This window comes from Giraffa tippelskirchi, chromosome 5, assembly GCF_054371585.1.
Source record: "Giraffa tippelskirchi isolate mGirTip1 chromosome 5, T2T-mGirTip1v1.2.pri, whole genome shotgun sequence".
Classification (NCBI taxonomy): domain Eukaryota; kingdom Metazoa; phylum Chordata; class Mammalia; order Artiodactyla; family Giraffidae; genus Giraffa; species Giraffa tippelskirchi.
In genome coordinates this window covers 194,031,336-194,053,102 of record NC_137279.1, presented here as the reverse complement: position 1 = coordinate 194,053,102, position 21,767 = coordinate 194,031,336, and the positions used below count along the sequence as shown (strand labels likewise).

At 53.6% G+C, this 21,767-nt stretch overlaps 1 protein-coding gene across 1 annotated transcript; it reads left to right on the top strand.

Moving 5' to 3' along the window:
* The first annotated feature begins 4,688 nt into the window (after nucleotides 1-4,688).
* On the top strand, nucleotides 4,689-20,028 carry FAM240C (family with sequence similarity 240 member C). The gene is made up of 5 exons (XM_081490641.1): nucleotides 4,689-4,900; nucleotides 10,511-10,830; nucleotides 16,979-17,127; nucleotides 18,785-18,991; nucleotides 19,772-20,028. The coding sequence occupies exons 2-5, from the start codon at nucleotides 10,795-10,797 to the stop codon at nucleotides 19,797-19,799; spliced, it is 420 nt and encodes a 139-aa protein (XP_081346767.1). The 5' UTR covers nucleotides 4,689-4,900; nucleotides 10,511-10,794; the 3' UTR covers nucleotides 19,800-20,028.
* Nucleotides 20,029-21,767: the final 1,739 nt, after the last annotated feature.

Genomic DNA, 21,767 nt, shown 5'->3' with positions numbered 1-21,767 from the left:
GTTTATGACGAAAAGGGACTCACCCCTCCTCCACCTCTGAGGTCCACACCCAGAGGTGACTGCCTTCCACAGGGCGCAGGGTCATCCTGGGCCAGGAAGGACACAGCTGACTGCGTGCCTGTGAGAGCACGGCTATCACCCAGGGGCTCACCCAGTGAAGCCTGTGACGTGGGAGGCCGCCCCCCACCCCCTACTCCTCCTCCAAGTCAACACTGACGAGTCTCCTTTTCTTTCATCAGGAGGGATTCTGGAAGGGAGATGCGCTTCTCGCGTGTGTGAGACCTGGGGGGCAGAGCTAAAAGCCCAGAACCATATCTCAGGGTACCACCCACGATCACCTGGTTGAATCTTCAGTCTCTTTTGGACAAAATCCAGATCCCCTAGAAATGCATGTGACAAGCTCTGAAAGCCCACCTGTTTCAGTCCCCATGTCACAAATCTGATAAAATTAAACCTTAAATCTGCTTCAGCCACCCAGCAGGGCGAAGGCCTGGGGCTCAGAGGCAAAAGCGCTGTTGGAAATCACAGCAGAAAACCACTCCCAGAAACAAGATTAGTCTGGTCCCAACACAACTCAGCCCCAAAGGAAACACAAAGGAGAAGAGACTGAAAAGGAACAAATGGGGGGACTTGAGCTGCTTGGGGTGACACGAGCAGTGGGCTCAGGGGTCCAGATGGAGGAAGTGGGGAAGGAAGTTGGGAGGTGGCCCTGTCTGCAAGCCTGTGGGAAGTGGGGAGTGGTTGTTACACAGCAGTAGCTGACTGATGTGGGCCTGGTGACCACTCCCCCTTCCCTCACGTGGAGCGGAGCCACAGTGGCCCTCCAGCAGGAGCTTTGCTGTCAGCAACAAGTTCATCTGAGCGGACGGGGGCTGCACGTCCACCTGGACAAGTGCCCCTCTTTCTGCTCAGCTTCCTGACCTCGGTGATATGCCCCCAACCCGGTGCCAAATGGCTGGCACCCAGCACCTGGGCTGTCCTCCCAGCTGTCACCCGCCTCACTCCTCTGGGATGTAAGTAGCATGTGCTCACTCCAGGACAGCCTGAGAAGAGGCCTTCTAGCCTGGAGCAGGCAGCATTCCCCACAAACATTGAGAACTACTAAGGCAGGTGGGTCAGGAAGGAACCAGCGTTACAGATCTCAGAGCAGTAAACATGAGAGCAAAGTCTCCTTGGAATGGACATCGTCACCCTTCAGCCCAGCATCTGGGGTGCACCGCTCAGCTGACTGTCCCACGAGTAGGATGTATCCATTGGTAAAATGAACAAGTTATTAAAAACAGTAAATAGCACTGATGATAATGAGAGAGACATGAATGATGATTTGTGTATCTGAACTCATAATATCCAGGCAGACACAATAAGACATAAAGAAGCCAGACACACTGGTGATTAAATTCAACATCAGGATTTAGTTTCAGCAGAACATCATCCATGCCTTTAAATTAAAGCTGTTAGTCTGAAATGGGTTGATTTTGAGGGTCTGATTAGCACTGGTTTCCATCATTCAGCAGAAAGGAGGTGATGGGAGTGCCTGTTCCCATCTAGTTTGTCTGTACTCAGTGTTCAGTTCAGTTCAGTTCAGTTCAATCGCTCAGTCGTTTCCAACTCTTTGCGACTCCATGGACTTCAGTACACCAGGCCTCCCTATCCATCACCAACTCCCGGAGTTTACTCAAACTCATGTCCATTGAGTCGGTGATGCCATCAACCATCTCATCCTCTGTCGTCCACTTCTCTTGCCTTCAATCTTTCCCAGCATCAGGGTCTTTTCCAATGAGTCAGTTCTTCACATCAGGTGACCAAAGTATTGGAGTTTCAGCTTCAACATCAGTCCTTCCAATGAATACCCAGGACTGATCTCCTTTAGGATGGACTGGTTGGATCTCCTTGCAGTCCAAGGGACTCTCAAGAGTCTTCTCCAACACCACAGTTCAAAAGCATCAATTCTTCGGTGCTCAGCTTTCTTTATAGTCCAACTCTCACAGCCATACATGACCACTGGAAAAACCATAGCCTTGACTAGACAGACCTTTGTTGGCAAAGTAATGTCTCTGCTTTTTAATATGCTGTCTAGGTTGGTCATAGCTTTTCTTCCAAGGAGCAAGCATCTTTTAACTTCATGGCTGCAGTCACCACCTGCAGTGATTTTGGCGCCCAGTACTCAGAGGCTGCCCCTGTGCTACTCAGGGTCCTGGTCCTTGGGAGCTGCAATAATGAAAGCACCACAGACTGAGTCCAAGATCAAGCTGCCAGCCCACCTCCTGGTTGAGGACCATCAACTTCCATTGGTTCCTCACATGGGGAAGGGAGGGAGCTCCCTGGGAGGGGTCTCTGCTACGGGGCACTGATCCCAGTATGAGGCTCCACCCAAGACTCCACCTCCTGACACTGTTGCCCTTAGGGTAAGGATTCTGACACAGGAATCTGGGGGCCACAGACATTCAGACTGTGGTCTCGGGTTCAGGCACTATGACAATTTTGCCGGCAGGACCCTGAGCTTGAGAAGTGGGAGACTCTCTTATCACAGAGGCCATTCGGGGCAGGGGGCTGGATGGTGGCCAACCCCTACCACCCACACAGGTGGTTCTACCAGAAAGAAGGGACCTGGACTGACTCCAGCCCCACAGGATGGGCTGCTCCACCTGTCCACCTCTGCCTGGGTGAACCCAGGAGCCCACGACTCCTCACGAGAGCCCCTTGCCCGTGAGTCCTCCGCCTTTGTGAAAGCCCGTACCGGTGTGGGGTCAGTTACAGCCTCCACCCTCAAACTGTGACCCCAGCAGCAGCACCCCCAGAGTTTCAGAAATGCAGACCCTCAGGCCCAAATCAGATCCACGTTGTAAGGAGGCTCATGAAAACCGTGGTGAGTGAGGGTCCTCTGGTCCTACAAACCCTCTAATCCTGAAATCCTGTGGTGAGGGACCCCCTTCAAGCGTACACCTGAGTCTGTGTCTGTTTCCAGGCCCACTGAATACAAATCAGGGAGAGAGGGTAACATTTTGACACTTAGCTAACGCAGCTTCTAAACTGGTGCAATCACTAGGGAAACAGTATGAAGGTTCCTCAAAAAACTAAAAGTAGAGCTGCCATATGACCCAGTAATGCCCCTCTTGGACATATACCCAGACAAAACCATGATTCAAAGAGATACATGCACCCCAGTGTCACTGCAGGACTATTTACAATAACCAAGACATGGACATCAAGGCTGTATATTGTCACCCTGCTTATTTAGCTTCTATGCAGAGTACATCACGCAAAATGCCAGACTGGATGAAGCACAAGCTGGAATCGAGACTGCTAGGAGAAATATGTAAAACCTCAGATATGAAGATGACACCACCCTTATGGCAGAAAGTGAAGAGGAACTAAAGAGCCTCTTGATGAAAGTGAAAGAGGAGAGTTAAAAAGCTGGCTTAAAACTCAACATTCAGAAAAGCTATCATGACACCTGGTCCCATCACTTCATGGCAAATAGATGGTGAAGCAATGGAAACAGTGACAGACTTTATTTTCTTGGGCTCAAAAATCACTACAGATGGTGACTGCAGCCATGAAATTAAAAGACACTTGCTCCTTGGAAGAAAAGCTATGACAAACCTAGACAGCGTATCGAAAAGTAGAAACATTACTTTCCGACAAAGGTCCATATAACTAAATCTATGCTTTTCCAGTAGTCATGTATGGATATGAGAGTTGGACCATAAAGAAGGCTGAGCACCAAAGAACTGATGCTTTTGAACTGTGGTGCTGGAGAAGACTCTTGAGAGTCCCTTGGACTGCAAGGAGATCCAACCAGTCCATCCTAAAGGAAATCAGTCCTGAATATTCATTGGAAGGACTAATGCTGAAGCCGAAACTCCAATATTTTGGCTACCTGATGCAAAGAACTGACTCATTGGAAAAGGCCCTGATGTTGGAAAAGTTTGAGGACCGGAAGAGAAGGGGACAACAGAGGATAAGATGGTTGGATGCCATCATCAACTCAATGCACATGAGTTTGAGCAGGTTCCGGGAGTTGGTGACAGAGAGGGAGGTCTGGCTTGCTGTAGTCCATGGTGTTGCAAAGAGTCGGACACAACTGAGCGACTGAACTGAACTGAACTGAACTGATATGTGTGGAATCTAAAATATGACACAAATAAACTGATCTATACAACAGAAATGGAATGTTGGACGTGAAGTATAGATTCGTGGTTGCCAATGGGTGGTGGTGGGGAGGGATGGAGTGAGAATTTGGAATTAGTAGATGCAATTATATATAATAGAATGAATTAACAACAAGGTCCTGCTGTACAGCACAGGGAATTATATTCAACATCCTGTGATTAAACCATAATGAAAAAGAATGTCTATAACTGAGTCACTGCTGTACAGCAGAAATTAATACAACATTGTAAATCAACTATACTTCAATAAAGTACATTTTAAAAAACGAAATTTCACCTAAAAAACAAAACTAATGCAGCTCCAGGTGTCTGCACCCCCAGGCCCCAACCCCACCCCACCCCCCAGTTAACTGGCTCCTGGGGAAACCATGCAGTTTAACTGCCTTGGAAAGGCAGTTGGCTCACCTGCTTTAACAGATGAAATGCAGATTCACGGTGAAGTGGTTCATGGCTTCCTTCCTGTTCACTGATGAGCCCTGTGAACTGGCAGGAAAGCGCCTGCCTCCCCAGTTTGCCACTGTAAGTCACCCCAGTGACCCCCGGCCATCAGGACGATTGCTGGACATCGCCATTGTCCAGCGAGCTGAGGCAGGGGGAGGCCCTCTCCTGGGACCTGGAGCAGTGGCTCCCAGTGGCCCGTGGGCGGCCGTGGCCTGGGCTCTGCCCGCCCTCGAATAACAACCCAGATGAGTGGAGACCCGGCTCCCCTGCCCGGGGGCGCTCAGCAGGTAAGCCCTGCTCCCCAGCCCCTCTCCCCTCAGCCTGTGACCCAGGCCCTCCCTCTGCCTTCGGCTTGTAGACCAGGCTGGGAGGCTGAGGTCCCTGTCCCAGGGTCAGACCATCGGGGTCCTTGCTCCAGCATGGACAGTGGCTACTCAGAGAGGCTGGTTTGGGAAAGGGTGGTTGTGAGTCCAGTCATCTCTGGAGAAGCCGAAACCAGGCCCTGGGCACCTGCGGTGGACCCACAAACCCCAGGGCGCCCTTCGCCTGCCCGCCCTCTCATAAGTGTGGGTTGTAGCCAGCTTAGAGAAAGGACTCCCATCTGAACACAGTCCTGCCTCAAGTTTGATACAGCCTGGGGAGTTGGGGTTTCCCAGCCTTTTATCACATAATGCCTTTTAATGAAGTGGAATGGAAAATTACAAAACCAGTAGACTTCAAAAGTGAAATAATAAGAATAAAGGCAGTAATCTCGTTCATTTTCCAGGGGAACTGGGTTTGGTCATTAGAGTGTGTGAAAGTCCCTGTGCGTGAGCCATCTGTCTGTCTGTCTGTCTGCCTCTTTCTCTTTCCTGTGAACTCAGAAGCCCCCGCCTTGTCCATCGATACTGAGCTCAGGCTTCCATTCATCCACTTACCTCTTGAATCTGCTACCATGGACGTTTTCTGTTGTTTTCTAACAGGTTTATTGGGACACTGTTGACATAAGTAGCACACGTTTAAAGTGTGCAGCTTGTTAGCTTTTGATACACGTGCACCGGGAAACTTCACAACTAAGACAGTGAACACCTGCCCCTCTTGACACCCCTGCACCCCCCCCCACCATCGCCAAGGCAGTGTGCATGGAGGTTTAGGGTGAGCTGCTGGCTCAGTGGTGGGCCGTGGCTGCCAGGACCCAGGAGGAAACAGAGCCTTAGCGACTGGTACTGAGTCTTGTTAAAAACTCAGGTGAAGATGTGGCCTTAGGACAGATGTGTTTTAAAATATGGCCAAGTCCCTGCTCCACCGCAAATTCCTTGTCATCCTGGCCAGGAGCAGACAGGTCTTATCAGCATTTGCAGGTTGAAATCATCTCATCTTACAAAGAAATATATGGGGTTTAGCTTAGAATTACAAGGAGAAAAAAAGCAATCACCCAGAGAATTTAAGCAGCAGGTAGGGTTTTGTTTTTTTAATTCCACTTTTTTAAGAAGGGATGGGATTTTTCCACTCCAGGGTTTGGGGAGAGGAGGACAGAAGGGGACTTGGAACCCTGTCCATCCCCAGGATGGGTTTCCTGCCACGTTCCTGCTGTGGGTTCTGCCTCTGGGGCATTCACGGACACGGGCCAAGGGTCCGGATATCTAAGGACCACGCAGAACAGTCCGGCCTCCTTTGTGCAAGAGTCTGCACTGTACCCCAGTGGCTGGAAGCCATGACGTTTACAGGTGAGGCTGGCTCCTATGACTCAGCCACAAACGTGTGGGGTCACGGTGACCCTCAGGGACACAGGGTGAAGCTGCTCCAAAGTGATCAGGTCTTACCCTCGCCAGCAAGTCCTGGGTCCAGGACTCCCTCCTGCCCTGGATTAGATGGTTCTTGCTTCAGATTTTCAAAGGTACCATGGGAATCTGTCAGGAAAACAGTCGATTAGTATCGCATCTCTCTTTGCAATCTTGCTTAACAGAGGAAGCCTCCCCTTCCACAGAGAGCTCCTTCCATGGCTAATATGGACTGTCGAACAGCAGGCTTTGGAAACCCGGTGGAGGAGGAGCCTGTGCCCTTCAGAGCAGGCAGATACAATGCCTGTCAGAGGATGGGCCAGTTTTGGATGGAAAATGGAGGAGGAGACGTCTGCTTGCCCAGAATGCAGACACTGTTCTGCGTGTCTGCAATGCTTCCACCAACACCTGGAAAAGCTCACTTTCTTTACATTAATTCAAACCACATGACATGGCTGATTTCAGCCATTTTCTACCTTCAAACAAGGTCATTTCAAAACAGAAAATATATACAGGTCTGGGGGTGGGGGGTCCCCCTCCTCCTCCTCCTCCCACTCCCCAGACCCCAGCTTTGGAGAAGTGTCCATTCAGTTTCTCTGCCCATTTTTTGTGGGTTGTTTGGTTTTTTGATGTTGCACTTGCCTGAGCTGCTTGTATGCTTTGGAGACTAATCCCTTGTCAGTCGCATCATTTGCAAATATTTTCTTCCATCCTGCTGTTTTCATTCTGTCTACAGTTTCCTTTGCTGTGCAGAAGATTTTAAGTATAATTGGTCCCATTTATTTGTTTTTGTTTTTATTTTCATTACTCTAGAAGGTGAATCCAAAGAGAATGAAATAATGCCATTTGCAGCAATATCGATGGACCTAGAGATTATCATCTTAAATGAAGAAAGTCAAATAGAGAAAGACAAATATGGTATCACTTATATGTGGAATCTTTTAAAATGATACAAACAAATTTATTTACAAAACAGAAACAGACTCACAGACATAGAAAACAAACTTATGGTTATCAAAGGGGAAAGCTGGGAGGAGGGAGGATAAATTAGAAATTGTGGGTTAGCGGACACACTCTGTTAGTGCAGCACAGGGAACCCTACTCAATATTCTGTTATAATATTTCTGCTACGTGGGGAAAAGCTGAGGAAGAATGGACATATGTATGCGTGTAACTGAATCACTTTGCTATACAGCAGAAACTATAAATAACTATCATAACTGTAAATCAACTATATTCCAATATAAAATAAAACTGTTTAAAAAAAGAAAAATGCTACTTAGGCCTGGCTGCCTTACTAAGAGCTAATCCTGTACTGTTTGGAGACCTTCGCTCACACATCTTAGGATAAAGGGGGTTTGATGACAGCTGTTTCCTTAAAGCCTCAGCCTCCCAGGGGTCCCAGGAGCAGGCCACGGGAGGAGAAAGCGGTGCTAACGTGATCCCAGCAGGAGCGGGCACACTCCCCCGCTGCTCTCGGGGCCCATCGCGTCTCCAGGGGCCACCGAACAGAAGGCAGCTCGTCTTTCCCAGCGCTAAGCCGGCGCCAGGCACCGGGTCACCGAGCTAGTATAAAAGGGAGGGGCAGACTCAGCCCGGGCACTGGGGACACGGGAGGACGCCCGCCCACAGGAGCAGCCTGAGCAGCCGGGGAGGACCGCAGAGTAAGCCCCGGGTGATGCGGCCACGAGGGTGAGCCCGCCGTGGGCACACGTAGGAGCAGGCCACACGCGTGTCTTCTGGGGTCTATTTACCTTCATCCGCAGCCTTTCCCACTCAGAATTCTGGAGACCCCATCCCCAGCCTCCCTATCCCTGCCTCCCACCCCAGGACCGACTGCGGCGGGTCTGTCCACCACCCGCTGCTCTCTGGTGGCCTATTCTGTCTGTCTGTCTGTGTGTCTGCTTGCGTTCCTGCTCTGTGAGGAGTCGGAAGGCTGCCCTGCAGAGCTGGGCTTCCTTGGGGTGAGAGCTCTGAGACCCCACGTCTCTGGGAAGCCCCACAGAGAAGAGCAGCCCAACTCCCCTTAAAGTGCCAGGTTTCCCTGGGTCTGCATAAGCCCGGCGCCCACCCTGGCTCCTCCCAGAGGAAAGGCCCTCCGTGGAGTGGATGCCTGCCACGCAGTCAGCACCCCCGTCCCCTCCCATGCAGTCAGCCCAAGTTTTTGCCCATTAATTCGCCAGCTGCACTGACTCTGGAGGGCTCGGCCCTTGAGGATAAACTGCTGCATCTCCAAGCCTCTTTGGTCTACAGGGCCCCCCGCAAAGTGGTCACCCTCCCGCCCCCTTGGATCCCACCCCTACGGCCTTCACAGGCTGGCCTCGCCCCTGCATCCCAAGCTGGAGGTCACAGCAGCAGCAACACCCCGTGACGTTACAAGGAGCACTTGGAAGATGCTCCTGGTCCCTGTCCTTGGCTGCCTGGGCTGGGTTCCAGAACCTTCTGGAGCCCCGCACAGGGTGATGCATCTTGGAGGGGGGCTGGGCAAAGGCTCACATGTTAAACTTCAAGGGTGGAGGGCTGTCCCAGGAGGGGAGACAGCCCCCTTGTTTGCTCCCTGAGCCCCGGGACGGCCGGAGTTCCCAGGGCAGCACAGGGCTCGGGCAGCTGCACACCAGGCATGCCCGCATCCAGAGACCAAGGGCCTTCACGGTGGAAGGCAGCCTCCTCCTCCTCCAGCCTCCTGGAGCCCAGGCCAGCCTCCGTGGGGAGCGGTTCCTCCACCAAGCCCACTCCCTCTGAACTCGGGTCAGCAGCCCGGTGAGAGGAAAAGGCCAGGCTGACGAAGTGGCCCTGCATCCAGGCAGGCCAGGGCCCTGCTTCCCCCAGACGCGAACGTGCGGGAGTCACTGCCGCAGAGGCCCAGGGCCACGCTCATGTGTGCCGGGGAGAGAGGCCCTGGACCACACTCGCATGTGCTGGAGACAGAGGCCCAGGGCCACGCTCATGTGTGCAGCTGGGCTGTGATCAGGAGAGAGACTGAGGCCCCGGGGTGGCGGCGGGCAGGCTGGCCGCAGGCAGGCTGGCCACAGGCCATGCTCTCCTCGGGGCCCTCACCATTCGTGGAGGGGATATTGACCCGTTTCTTTTTTGTGGGGTCTTTTTAGTATCAGGGTGATGCTGACCTCATCATACAATGAATTAAGAAGCATTCCTGCCTCTTTAATCTTTTGGACTAGTGTGAGACGTATAGGTCTCAACTGTTCTTTAAATGTTTTGTAGAGTTTATCTGTAAAGCCATCCGGCCCTGGACTTTTGTTTGTCAGCGGTTTTTGTGGTTGGTTTGCTTGTTTGTTATCACTACTGATTCCATTTCATTCCCGGTAATCAGCCTGATCTAATTCTTCCTGATTCAGTCTTGGGAGATTGTATGTTATTAATACTAGGAATTTGCCCTTTTCTTCTAGGCTATCCACTTTATTGGTGCACAGTTATTCATAGTAATCTCCTCTGATCACTTGTATCTCTATGGTGTCAGTTGTAACTTCTCCTTTTTCATTTTTGATTTTATTTATTTGAGCCCTCTCTCTTTTTCTTGATGAATCTGGATAAAGGTTTATCAATTTTGTTTATCTTTTCAAAAAACCAACTCATAGTTTCATTGATTCTTTTTCTACTGTGTCTGTTGGGGGGTCTCTTTTCATTGATTTCCACTCTCTCTGATTGTTCTGATTTCTTTCCTTCTAATAATCCTGGGTTCTCTTTGCTCTTCTTTCTCTAGTTCCTGTAAGCATGAGGCTAGGTTGTTTGTTTGTTGTTCTCGTTTCCTGAGGCAGATTTGTGTCACTGTAACCACATTGATTGTGGATTGCTGTGCTTCCACTTTTATTTGTCTCTAGGTATTGTTTTTATTTCCTTTCTATTTCTCCTGTGATACATTGGTTGTTTTGGAGCATGTTGTTCAGACTTTATGTTTGTTGGTTTTGCAGTATTTTTTTTAATTGATTCGTAGTCTCATAATGTTGTAGTCAGAAAAGATGTTTGATATGATTTCAATCTCCCTAAAATTGTTGAGACTTCTTTTGTGGCTTGGAGAATGCTCCACGTGCACTTGAAAAGAATGTGTATTCTGCTGCTTTCGGATAAAATATATATGTGTGCATGTGTACATACGTAAGTAAGCTATGGTTTTTCCAGTAGTCCTGTATCGATGTGAGAGTTGAACCGTAAAGAAGGCTGAGCACCGAAGAATTGATGCTTTTGAACTGTGGTGTTGGAGAAGACCCTTGAGAGTCCCTTGGACTGCAAGGAGATCCAACCAGTCCATCCTAAAGGAGATCAGTCCTGGGTGTTCATTGGAAGGACTGATGCTGAAGCTGAAGCTCCAATCCTTTGGCCACCTGATGCAAAGAGCTGACTCATTGGAAAAGACCCTGATGCTGGGAAAGATTGAGGGCAGGAGAAGAAGGGGATGACAGAGGATGAGACGGCTGGATGGCATCACCGACTCGATGGATGTAAGTTTGAGCAAGCTCTGGGTGATAGTGAAGGACAGGGAAGCCTGGCATGCTGCAGTCCATGGGGTCACAAAGAGTTGGACATGACTGGGCGACTGAACAACAACATGCATGTGTATATCTATTAAGTCTATCTGGTTTAATGGATAGTTTAAGGCCAGTGTTTTCTTATTGATTTTCTGTCTAGATGATCCATCCCTTTGATATGTTAGGTGTTCAAGTCTTCACTATTATTGTGTTACTGTCAATCAATTTCTCCCTTTATGGTTACTATTTACTTTATGTATTTAGGTGCTTCTATGTTGGGTGCAAACATATTTACAATTGTTATAACTTCTTACTGGATTGACCCCTTCATCAGGTAATATACTTTTTTTATGTCTTGCTGCAGTTTTTGTTTTAAAGTCTATTTTGTCTGATATAAGTAGATTTCCTTTCATTTCTGTCTGCACGGAATACCTTTTCCCATCACCTCACCTTTAGTCTGTGTGTGTCTTTAGCGGAAGCGAGCATCTGGTAGGCAGCATACATGGGTCTTATTTTTCCATCCATTCAGCCACTCTATGTCTGGAGCATTTAGTTCATTGACATTTAAAGTGATTATTGATAGGTATGTGCTTACTGCCATTTTGTTAGTTGTTTTCCAATAGCTTTTGCAGTTCTTTTTGCTTCTTTTTTGCTTCCTTCCCTTGTGACCTGATGAGTATTTAGTGTTGTGTTTGAATTCCTTTCTCTTCTTTGTGTGTGTGTCTGTTACAGGCTTTGATTTCTGGTTATCATGAGGTTCATATATAACAACCTATAGAAATACAAGATTACTTAATTTGATGACCTCAAGTTCAAATGCATTCTAACAACCCTACATTATTGCCCCACACATACATGTTTAGTTTGCTGATGTCACATTTTACACCTTAACCACTTATTATGGACATAGATGATCTTAATGCTTTTGTCTCTGAATCTTCCTACTAGATTTGTAAGTTGCTATTCTATTACTTTTACTCTATGTTTGCCTTACCAGTGAGATTTTTTTTTCTTTCATAGTTTTTATGGAGAAGTCCCTTTAACATCTCTTGTAAGGCCGATTTAGTGGTGCTGAACTCTTTTGGCTTTTGTTCGTCTGTAAAGCTTTTTCTCTCTCCTTCAAATCTGGACGATGGCCTTGCCGGTTAGAGTAGTCTTGGTTGTAGGTTTCCTTTCATCACTTAGTATATATAGCACCACTTCTTTCTGGCAAAGTTTCTGCTGAAAGGTCAGCTAATGGTCTTATGGGCATTTCCTTGTAGGTAACTACCTGCTTTTCTCTTGCTGTTTTTAAGATTCTATCTTTGTCTTTCTTTAGTTTTGCCACTTGAACTGTAACATTGACGCAAGCCTCTGAGTTGCTCGTGTCTGGGGCTCCCTGCGCCTCCTGGACCTAGACGTCCCTTTCCTGTCCCAAGTCAGGGAACTTTTCAGCGACGATTTCTTCAAAGACGTCATCTGCTCCTTTTCCCCTCTTCTCTCACTCTGGGACCCCTATATGTGATGTTGTTATAGAAGTCTCTTAAACTAGCCTCATTTTTTACTCTTTTTTTCTTTTTTCTGTTCAGCTCAGATGATTTCACCACCCCGTCTTCCAGATCACAGACCCCTCCCTTCCTCTGCATGATGTAATCTACTGTTGATTCCTTCTAGTGTTGTTTTTTTTCCAGCAGCTGTTTTCTTCAGCTCTGTTTGATTCCTCTTTACATTATCTCTCTGTTGAAATCCTCACTGTGTTTCTCCTTATTCTGAGTCCGTGAGCATCTTTTTGCGCATAACCGTGAGCTCCTTATTAGGTGGATGGCTGATCCTCACTTTGTTTAGTCCTTTCCCTGAGGTCCTCCGCACCCTGCTTTCGCCTAACTCTCTGTGTTCGTTTCTCTGTGTTGGGGTATTTGGTTACTCTTCCCAGTCTTGGATGAGAGGTCTTAGGTGAGAGATGTCCTTTGGGGCCCAGCGGCATGCCCCACCCCAGTCCCCAGAGTTCCATGCTGCAGGAGGGCCCCTCTGTGGGCCACGTGGACCCTTCTGTCATGGAGGGCTGACTACGGCAGACCCCCTGAAGGGCAGGGCAGGCCTCCTGAACAGTGAGCCATGTGGCCCCGGTGGGGCGTGGAACAGCGGCCAGCCCCCCACGTAGCTGACCTCCAACCTGGGGGCACTCAGGGTGCGTCCTAGAGCAGCTGAGTGTGGGGCTGGGGGAGCCCCCAGGGCTGGGGCTGGACCCTGGACTTGCTTGTGGGCAGGGCTAGGTCCCATGCGAATGGCTGCCCAGCAGTGGTGGGCGGGAGAGGACAGGTGCTGACAGCTCGTGCGAGCTAAGCCGCTGGCATCAGAGGCCAGAAAGAGGGCTCCAACGTGGTGCCGGCCAGTGCCAGCGTCCACATGGCAGAGCAAGCCTCCCACAGGGGCTGCGGCCAGCATCTTGCCCCAGGGGTGTCCGCAGTGCCCCCCCGCCGGAGGTGCCCCAGGATCAGCAGGTGGGTCTGACCCCGGCTCCTTCAACCTGCCACCCTCTCTGGGTCCCCCACAGCCTGGACAAACAGAGTCTGTCACCGCAGCCCTCTGGGTCTCCTGAAAGGAAGCCAGACATTCTGGGAGCTCATCTTCCTGGTGCAGGAACCCCATGCTGAGGAGCTCAACGTGGGGCTCAGACCGACCTGCTCCTCGGGGGAAACCTCTGTGATTGGGAAACCCGCTCCCCTCCTGAGTTGCAGGCTGCAAGGAGCGGGTCTCCACACACTGTGTCCCCACCCCCCACCTGTCTGGCTGTGGCTCCTCCATTACATCTTCAGTCCTGGGGACCCCTTTCTGCTAGTCTTCCGGCTGTTCTCGTTGACGTCACTCTGAAGTGGTTATTACTCTGAGTGTCTGTGGGAGGAGGTGAGTGCAGGGTCCTCCTTCACCATCTGCCCCCCCAGCACTGCTAGTTTCGGAGCTGTTACTGCCTCCACCCGCGGAGCTCACTCATTGCCTCACTTGTTCTGCGAGTACACGTGCGTGGCCTCCAGCCTCCTGGAGGAGCACAGAGGCCCCAGGGCCCTGCCAGGCGGTCAGGAGGGGTGGGGTCCTCACAGTGGAGACCTGACGTTGGAGCAGGGCTCATCCTTAGGGGCTCAGAAGGGGCCGCCCCCAGGCCGAGGGGGATGGCCGCACGGAGTCCGTGAGTGAGCAGGGGTCTCCCCTGGGGAGTTTTACCATCACAGTGGAGCCTGGCCCCAGCTAGGCTGCACGTGCCCCCACATCTAGCCTGTCCCCCGCCTTGGTGAGAATGTGGCAAAGGAAGCCCAGCCTCTTGTGCCAGGGTGAGGACCAACCTCGACCACGGCCCCCGAAAGACGGTTGCTGGGTGCCAGGTGGGCTGTCCCACCCAGGGCTCCCGGCACAGAGGGCAGTGCCAGGGAGCAGGCGCACCCCACCCTGTCCTCAGCAGGTTGGCACGGCAGCCCTTCTGGCCCTCGCCCCTGCCGGCTCCACCCTCTGCCCTTCTCGCCTGCGAATGTCTCCCTGCTCCTCCATCAAACCCCAGCAGGTGCAGGCTCGGGCTCGGTGCGCCGGGCTTAGTCACACGGCCTCGCAGACCCCGATCCAGCAAGCCGGCAGCTCCAAAGACTTAAATGTGTTTCTAATGGACCTGCTGCCAGCCTGCGGCTTCTCCTTTAGTTTTCATAAGCCCCCTGTGCCCGAGCTTGGAGGGCTGGTCTCCCGAGGTGCCCTTGGACTGAGAAGCGGGCGGCTGGTCGTTTCCCTCTCTTCTCCTGGTTCCCGCACCAGTACCCCTTCTCCTGCCCTGCGCCCTGGCCCCCAAGTCACAGGGAACTCGGCCCCTACCTGCTTCCACAGGAAGATCTGCAGGCTTCGAGCCAGCTTCCCCTGGCTCCCCATTGTGCACCACGTGGGCAAGGGCTGGTCTTCATCCAGAGCTCATGGCCTTCAGATTCCTAGCTCCGGTCGCAGCTGCTCACAGCCGTGCCCTGTGTCCCGAGGGTCAGCCAGTGTCCAGGCCTCAGAGGTGGCTCCACAGCACTCACCCACGCACACGCATGCAGCGTGCAACACACACAGGAGCTCCTTTTGCACCTCAGGCTGCCTGGGCACGGTGGTGAAACCCGACCCTGTACTCTGAGGCCACTGGGGGCTCAGGGAGCCTCTTCTGCACAGGGGCTCCGCTGGTCTCCACGCCCATGGCCTCGATCCCACACGTGGCCCAGCCCTTGGCCTTGAGGCCCTGAGCACTTACAATGCTCTGCTCAGCCAGACCCCTGCCCAGACGCAGAGGCACAGATGCCAAGCGCCACGTAGATGAGGTGTCCTGTGCCCACAGCTTCTAACAAAGGTCCCAGATTGTGCATCTCACCATCTTCCCACCAAACACAGCTGCAGACTTTCTCTAAGCAAAGCTGCCTCTCCATCCCTTCAGACAAGAGCATCTGTCATGTGGGTCTGAGCCCGGGGTGAGGGTTTCCTTCTGGCCCATCGAGAAACCCCGTGACAAATGGCAGCACATTCAGCAGGGTCAGGGTCCTGCTGGGGAGCGGGTTCTCCCAGCCACGCCAACCACGGGCACCACACGACCCACACTACAAGTGCCAGCTCAGGACAAACACCTGTGCCTGAGACTGAATTCTCAAAGTCGAGTCTGACCAGCTTAGGGGGTTTGAAAGCCCAAACATGCCCTAAGAGTAGAGACAGTCTGCACTGGGCCCCTTCTTCACGACTTGCGGTTAGAAGCCAGGTGGACGGAGTAGCAGAGAAGCCAGCACTGGGCGGGGGGCCTTCATCCACTGCTGCCCCTGACCTGCTCCTCCTCTGCTGGGAGGAAGCTGGTGGGTCCTGCAGTTCCCACAGTCAGAGGTTTTAACAACAGCCAATTCCAGATGAAAAACCTTGCATTCTGTCCCCGGAATCTTACCTTGATCTCAGTTCCTAATTATGCCAGGGGTGCCTTTGGAATGACCATGGCTGGTCTCAGGGGTCCACGGGGGGTCTGGGATCTCCCGTGAGGCTCCCTTGGACCAGGGTCCACCTTGCATCTTGAAATGAAGGGTCTTGATAGAAAACATGTGATGCAGCAAGGCCCGTAGATGAGGCTGTGACTGCATCGGACAGTCTGCCCCTCACGGTCCCCAGGGAGGGTGGCAGGGTCGGCAGGGGTGGGGGCAGAGGGAGCTGCGGTTTCTGTGGGAAGGCCCAGGGCAGGCAGGTGGAAGGTGGGCAGGTGGGATTCCAGGGGTCCCAAGGTGCAGGGCTGTCCCTGTGTCTGGTACCCTGTCCTGGGTGCGGAGGGCAGGTGGATCGTGGCCCAGAGCGTGGGTTCTCCCGAGGAGGAGGGGAGGGTTCTGGATTGCTTGGTGTGTATTTCCAAAGTGCACCCAGAAGGCCCAGACCCAGCACTGGGGCGTCAGAACAAGGCGTGTGGGGGCGGGTGTGCAGGGCGGACACCAGGACCTCAGGTCCACAGACGCCGGAGACACGGTGAGCACAGTGACAAGCTGGGAGGGACCACAGACTTGCAACAGAAGGTGACATGTGTCCTCCTGGAGGCTGACTCAAAACCCAGGTGTGGGCTGGGTGGGTTCCCTTGAGGCCTCACCTGTTGGCCGGTCCCAGGTCCAAACGGGGCGTCCCGCTGCGATCTGTGTCCCAACCACCTCTCCTATCAGGACACGGGTCCTACGGGTCAGCCCCCCTGGTGACCTCATTTAGCCTTAGTCGCTTCCATCGCGCCCTGCCGTCCTGGGGTCGGACACACAGCTCAGCCCATGGCAGCCGCTCGGGGCTCAGGCACCACACCCACCCCGGCCATCTCCGCTTGGGATCAGCCACACGAGAAGCAGAGAAGAGTCGCTGTCACTTAAGTTTCCAAACTCTCAAAGGCCCCAAATGGGATTTACCATCAGCTGCTGCTTCCCCTAATCCAGAAAACTGGCCCAGAAGGCGGCAAGGCCGCTGGTTGTGACTGTGCTGTGAGTGACTGACAATCCGACCCCCCAGAAAGGTGCAAGGGGGCGAGGGAAACGTGTGGGGCGGAGCCACCTTCTTACCGGTAAGGAGCTGGTTTCATGAGCTCTCGCGCCAGTACAGCACGGCATGACAGGTCTGCACGTTCTCCTTTATCCAGAACATGAGCAGAAGCTACACCATGAAGAACCACCGAAGGGTTACCTACGATGCCGACGTGCTAAAGATGTTCTGGGAGAAAAAAATCGAGCTTCACATGGAACAACTGCAGAAGGAGGACATGAGGATCCGCAGGAGCGCCCTGAACAGGTGAGCTCGGTGCCAGCAACCTGGGGGCACAGAAACATACCTCTGCCAGGGCTGCCAGCCTTCAGGATGCAGGTGCCCACAGACCCCCCCACCACCCACTTCCTACCCCCGATCAGTGTCACCTGAGGAATGGGTACGAAGCACTGAACATCAACCTTCCTTACGCAGCTTCAGATCACATCACTGAGTCACTAGTGGGAGAGAGGAACACCCTATCCTCCTGCTCCCAGCCCTCCATCACCCCAGCCCTCCATCACCTTATCCCTCCATCACCCATCCCTCCATCACCCATCCCTCCATCACCCATCCCTTCATCCCCACTCTTCTGAGGGTCTTGTGGGAAGTTGCCCTGCAGAGTTCATCTGATTTAATCTGTTTTTCTGACAGTTGCTCCAACTGGATGCAGGATCAATCAGCAAGTCCATCCTGCTCCTTGTCACACATGTGCTTGACTTACAGACTCAAAGCCGACTCCACTTTCTTTCTGAGTGGATGCCAGGGGCCTGTGGGTGTTGAGGGGTGTGTCCTAGGTGACCCTGAGCAGTGGACAGTTAAGAGGGAATGTTAGCACATAATTTGCACCGAGACAAAGACTCAGATGGCCAGAAACTTCCAAAGTGGCCCCAAGCTTAGTCCCCAAATAGCACCAGCAGCTGCTGCCCTGGGAGCTGGGCTGGAAAGGCAGATTCTTGGCGACTGCGGAGGGGTCAGCCTTGGTACTGACCTTGCCAATGGCCAGAGGTCTGGTTGCCATGCTGTCCCCCCCGCTTCATCCAGTGCTTCTGGCCACACGGCACAGGTGTGGGGCTGTGGTGCCTCCTGTCCATATCGTGTGGCCCCCCAGAACTGGTCACTGTACTCATCTGGCCTCCTGGGGTGGAGGTCCTGGCACAGAACCCTCATCTGAAGGGCTCTTGGCCCAGGATCCCTGCTGAGTCTCCGTGGCCTCCTCCCTGCCCTTCGGGTACCATCAGGCCCTGGACATTCTGGGTCTCAGCCGACGGGGTAAGGTCCCAGGAGCAGGCTGTGGGTCAGCACTGCCCCGACAGTCACTGAGGCCCTGGGCGGAGCTGACATCCTCACCTGTCGGGAGAGACGTGTTGGTGGTGGGCCTCAGCCCGCCCCCAGCCCCGCCCCTGGGCAGCAGCTCCGCCCTCGTCCCCACGCCTTGGGCAGTCAGGCTGGGGTGGGGGAGGCGCCCTCCTCCCTGTGCGGCCGCTTCCCACCAGTTTGCCCAGCAGCCCCGGAGGTCGGTCCAGGCCAGGCTCCCTCCAACCCAAATCCCGTGCTCACATGGGGCCCAAGAGCATGTTGAGTCTAGGGGGGCCTGACCCCTGGGCCGGGCCTGTCTCCCCCGGGTCACCACTGGGCGTCCTGCTGTGTTCCCCACAACAGCTCTCCGTCCCAGGAAGCGAGCGCCCGAGGGCCCGCGTGGGGGTGCTGGGTGGGGCAGGCCGACCAGGGCGCTGCGTCCCGGCCTCTGGTCCTGCGGGGACCGGCCTGCCCCTGGCTGCGCTTTCCCCTCGGGGAGGAGCCCACGGGGCCCGGGGCCCTTCCTGGCGGGCAGGCAGGGCCCTCGGACGGGGCGGGCACCGGGCACGGGCCGCTGGCAGCCCGGTGTGCCGGGTCCTCACTAAGCCCAAATGGCCGCCCTCAGGCTCCGCGACGACTGGGCTCGGCAGCTGGAGAGGAGGAACCAGATGCTGCAGAGCTCCCAGGAGGCGCCCCAGCGGCCAGCCCCGCCCTGCACCCCTGCCCTGCCCGCCGGGGACCAGCCCTCAGCCCAAGAGCAGCCGCCCCCTGCGGCCCCCCGCCGCCCTTGCAGCAGCCCAGCCCCTGCGTGGTTTTGCGTCTCTAGCGCGATGTAAGCGCCCAATAAAATCTCAGATGAGTGGATATTTTATGCACATTTTTCTTCATATCTGTACAGTGTACACACACTAAAAGTGAACATGATGTTACTAACTTACAGCAAGTTAGAGAGAAACCGCCGGGCTGTGGGGACTTAGGCAAATTTAAACACAATTTAATTCACCTTTGATCAAAATGTCTGCAAAAGCTCAGCCTAAGGACAGTGCCGGACTTGAAGCTGTGTAAAGCCGTGTGTTCCCCAAATTCTTTTAAAGTCCTCACTCACCACCACATCATCTCAGGAAGCTACGCAGCCTCGTGCTCACTTGGGTTTGGAGGCGCCCGTCTCCGGAGCCGCAGAGGCCAATAAGGCTGGGATCCAGTGCTTCAGTGTTACCCCTGCCCCGCCCCCCCCAGCGGGGGCTGTGACCTCCCTGGGTCCCCAGATGACAGGGGCTTGAGCCCACAGCAGAGGCCAGGCTGAGACAGGAGGACCTGGTGCAAGCTGGACGCCCGCCAGGGGCTGCACCCCCTCCACACGACCCACAGTGGGAGCCACCACGGCGCCTTGCTGGAAGGGCAGGACTCCCGGGATGGGGCTGGGGCCCGGCTGTGCTGTCTCTGCAGATTGTGTAACGGGGAGAACAGATCGGACTCCACCTTGGGCCTTTAACCTTTGTGTTCCGGCGGCTTCACTATGAGTTACCGGTGTTGGCTATGGCTTGAAATACACAGGTCAGCACGCTCTCAAGTCTCCGACGTTTACAGGTGTAACACTTTCTCATTCATACAGAGACAAAGAGTTGCAGAACAGAGAATAACATTTTCCCACTGGAGGTTTACAGAAACATCATGACCTGACCTATGTGGACAGCTGCGAGAACAAAGGATTCGCATAGCAAGAAGTTCACCACAGCCAGCCATACCCTAACCCTTTCAGTATAGAAGGAGCCTGAATTCTAACTCGGCCGGGGCGGCTCTTTGGGACACTGGTCCGCCATTGTCTCCATCTGCTGGCTTTCTGAATAAAGTCGCTGTTCTTTGCCAAAACAATTCATCTCCCCTTTTATTGGGCTGTTGTGCGGCGAGCAGTACAGGTTTGGACTCCGTAACAGTTGGGTTTGGGTTCTGTTTGTTCTGACCCCCCAATCCAGTTGGCAAGGAGAGGGAGGGGTTGTGGCAGCTTCTCCAGAGACTTAGCCAGAGGAAAGAAATGCCAATACAAATGGCCACGTGACATCCAGGGCATTTCCAGAGCTGTCCACAGTAGACTGGACCACAAGAGAATATCCTGCAGAAAAGGTCCAGAACCTGACAAGCATGGGTCCTTGACTCGCCAAATGGCCCAGTGGAGAGGACCCAGCAAAGGTCCAGTGCAACACCAACCAGCAAACACATGTTCTTGGGTCACCCTGCAAGCTGTCCATCAGAGCTCGTGACTCAGGACATTCCACTGATGAACACGCAGGGAATGTGGTGATTAATAGCCCTAAAAATAGCTGGAGAATAGAAGTCCGTCACTAAGACTTGAAAAGCCCCAAGCTGCTGCAGGGTAATTTCATCTGATGATGTGCTTCGAGTTCCACGCTGTCAACACGGATAAACAGAGATGTCTGCTTAGGCTGTCTGGGGGACAGGCGTGTCCGTGCGGCAGCCCGGCTGGAAGGCTGTGTGGAACCCCGTCCTCAGGGCCCGCCACGCTGCGGTGACCCGCTGACCTTCCTCCTCGTGGCAGAAGCCAGGGTGGTGTGGAGACAAGGCTCTTCACCAGCCGCAGCTTCTCCATCACTGATCTTTGTCAGGGCAAAGCAGAGCTATGCTCGGAGACTGGCGGGTGCTTCATGCAGGGTGGGGACCGAGGAACAGGGTGGGGCCCCACCTGGGCGCTCAGGACCTCACTCCCAGCCCTTTTGCAATTTTCCATGTGTGCAGAGTATATTTAGGGGCTGGACTTCAAACACCTACTCTTTTTCTTCCGGAGGAGATTTTGAGACACAGAGAAACGGGGTCAGTGCCTGGAGGAGACACAAAGAGCGAGCCTCTTCCGTCCACAAGGCCTCGCCCTCCCCCAAGACCTGGAGCGACTGAGGAAGGCCATGCGGCCCAAGGGCTGGGGGTCCCCCGGGCTGCCTGGACTCCGGGGCGGCCCAGAGTCAGGCTCGTCTGCTGTCGTGTGGGGCGCTGACGCCCGCTGCAGGGGGGTCTGTGCGGCTCCTGCTGCTCTCAGGGAGCTGGGTCCCTCACTGTGCCATCAGCTCTCCCCAAAGCGCCATCGCTGCTCGGCTCTGACTTATCCGAACCCAACGGGACAACGCCTGCTAGCTAACTGAACCCTGGAAAGGTTTGCCGGATTCAACGATGTTGAGCAGAACCGCACATGCTGAATAGTCACTGCGGCCCTGAGTCCATGACTGCTCGTCCTCCAGAGGCAAGTCGGGTTGGGGAGCTAAGGGACTGCCAGGCAGAGCTCCGGGGCCCGGGGCTTCCCTCCGCCCTGCTGGTCCTTGTCCCTGGGTTTGGTCCTCATCCCTGGGTCTGTGTGGGACTCCGAGTGTTCCCCGTTCTGGCAGGACCACAACCCACAGCCCAGAAACCCCCTGACACCATGGTCAGGCATCATAATGTTTCTACCACTTCCTTTCAGTAGAACACAAGAGGGTCTTGCTGCCACGTGAGTTACAAAGAAAACTCGTGCTTTTCAGAGCTGTTTGGACCAGGAATGCAGGTGAGGGATTGAGGGGCTGTCGACCTGGGAAGCGAAGTGCTCACACGGGGCTGGCCTTTGACTT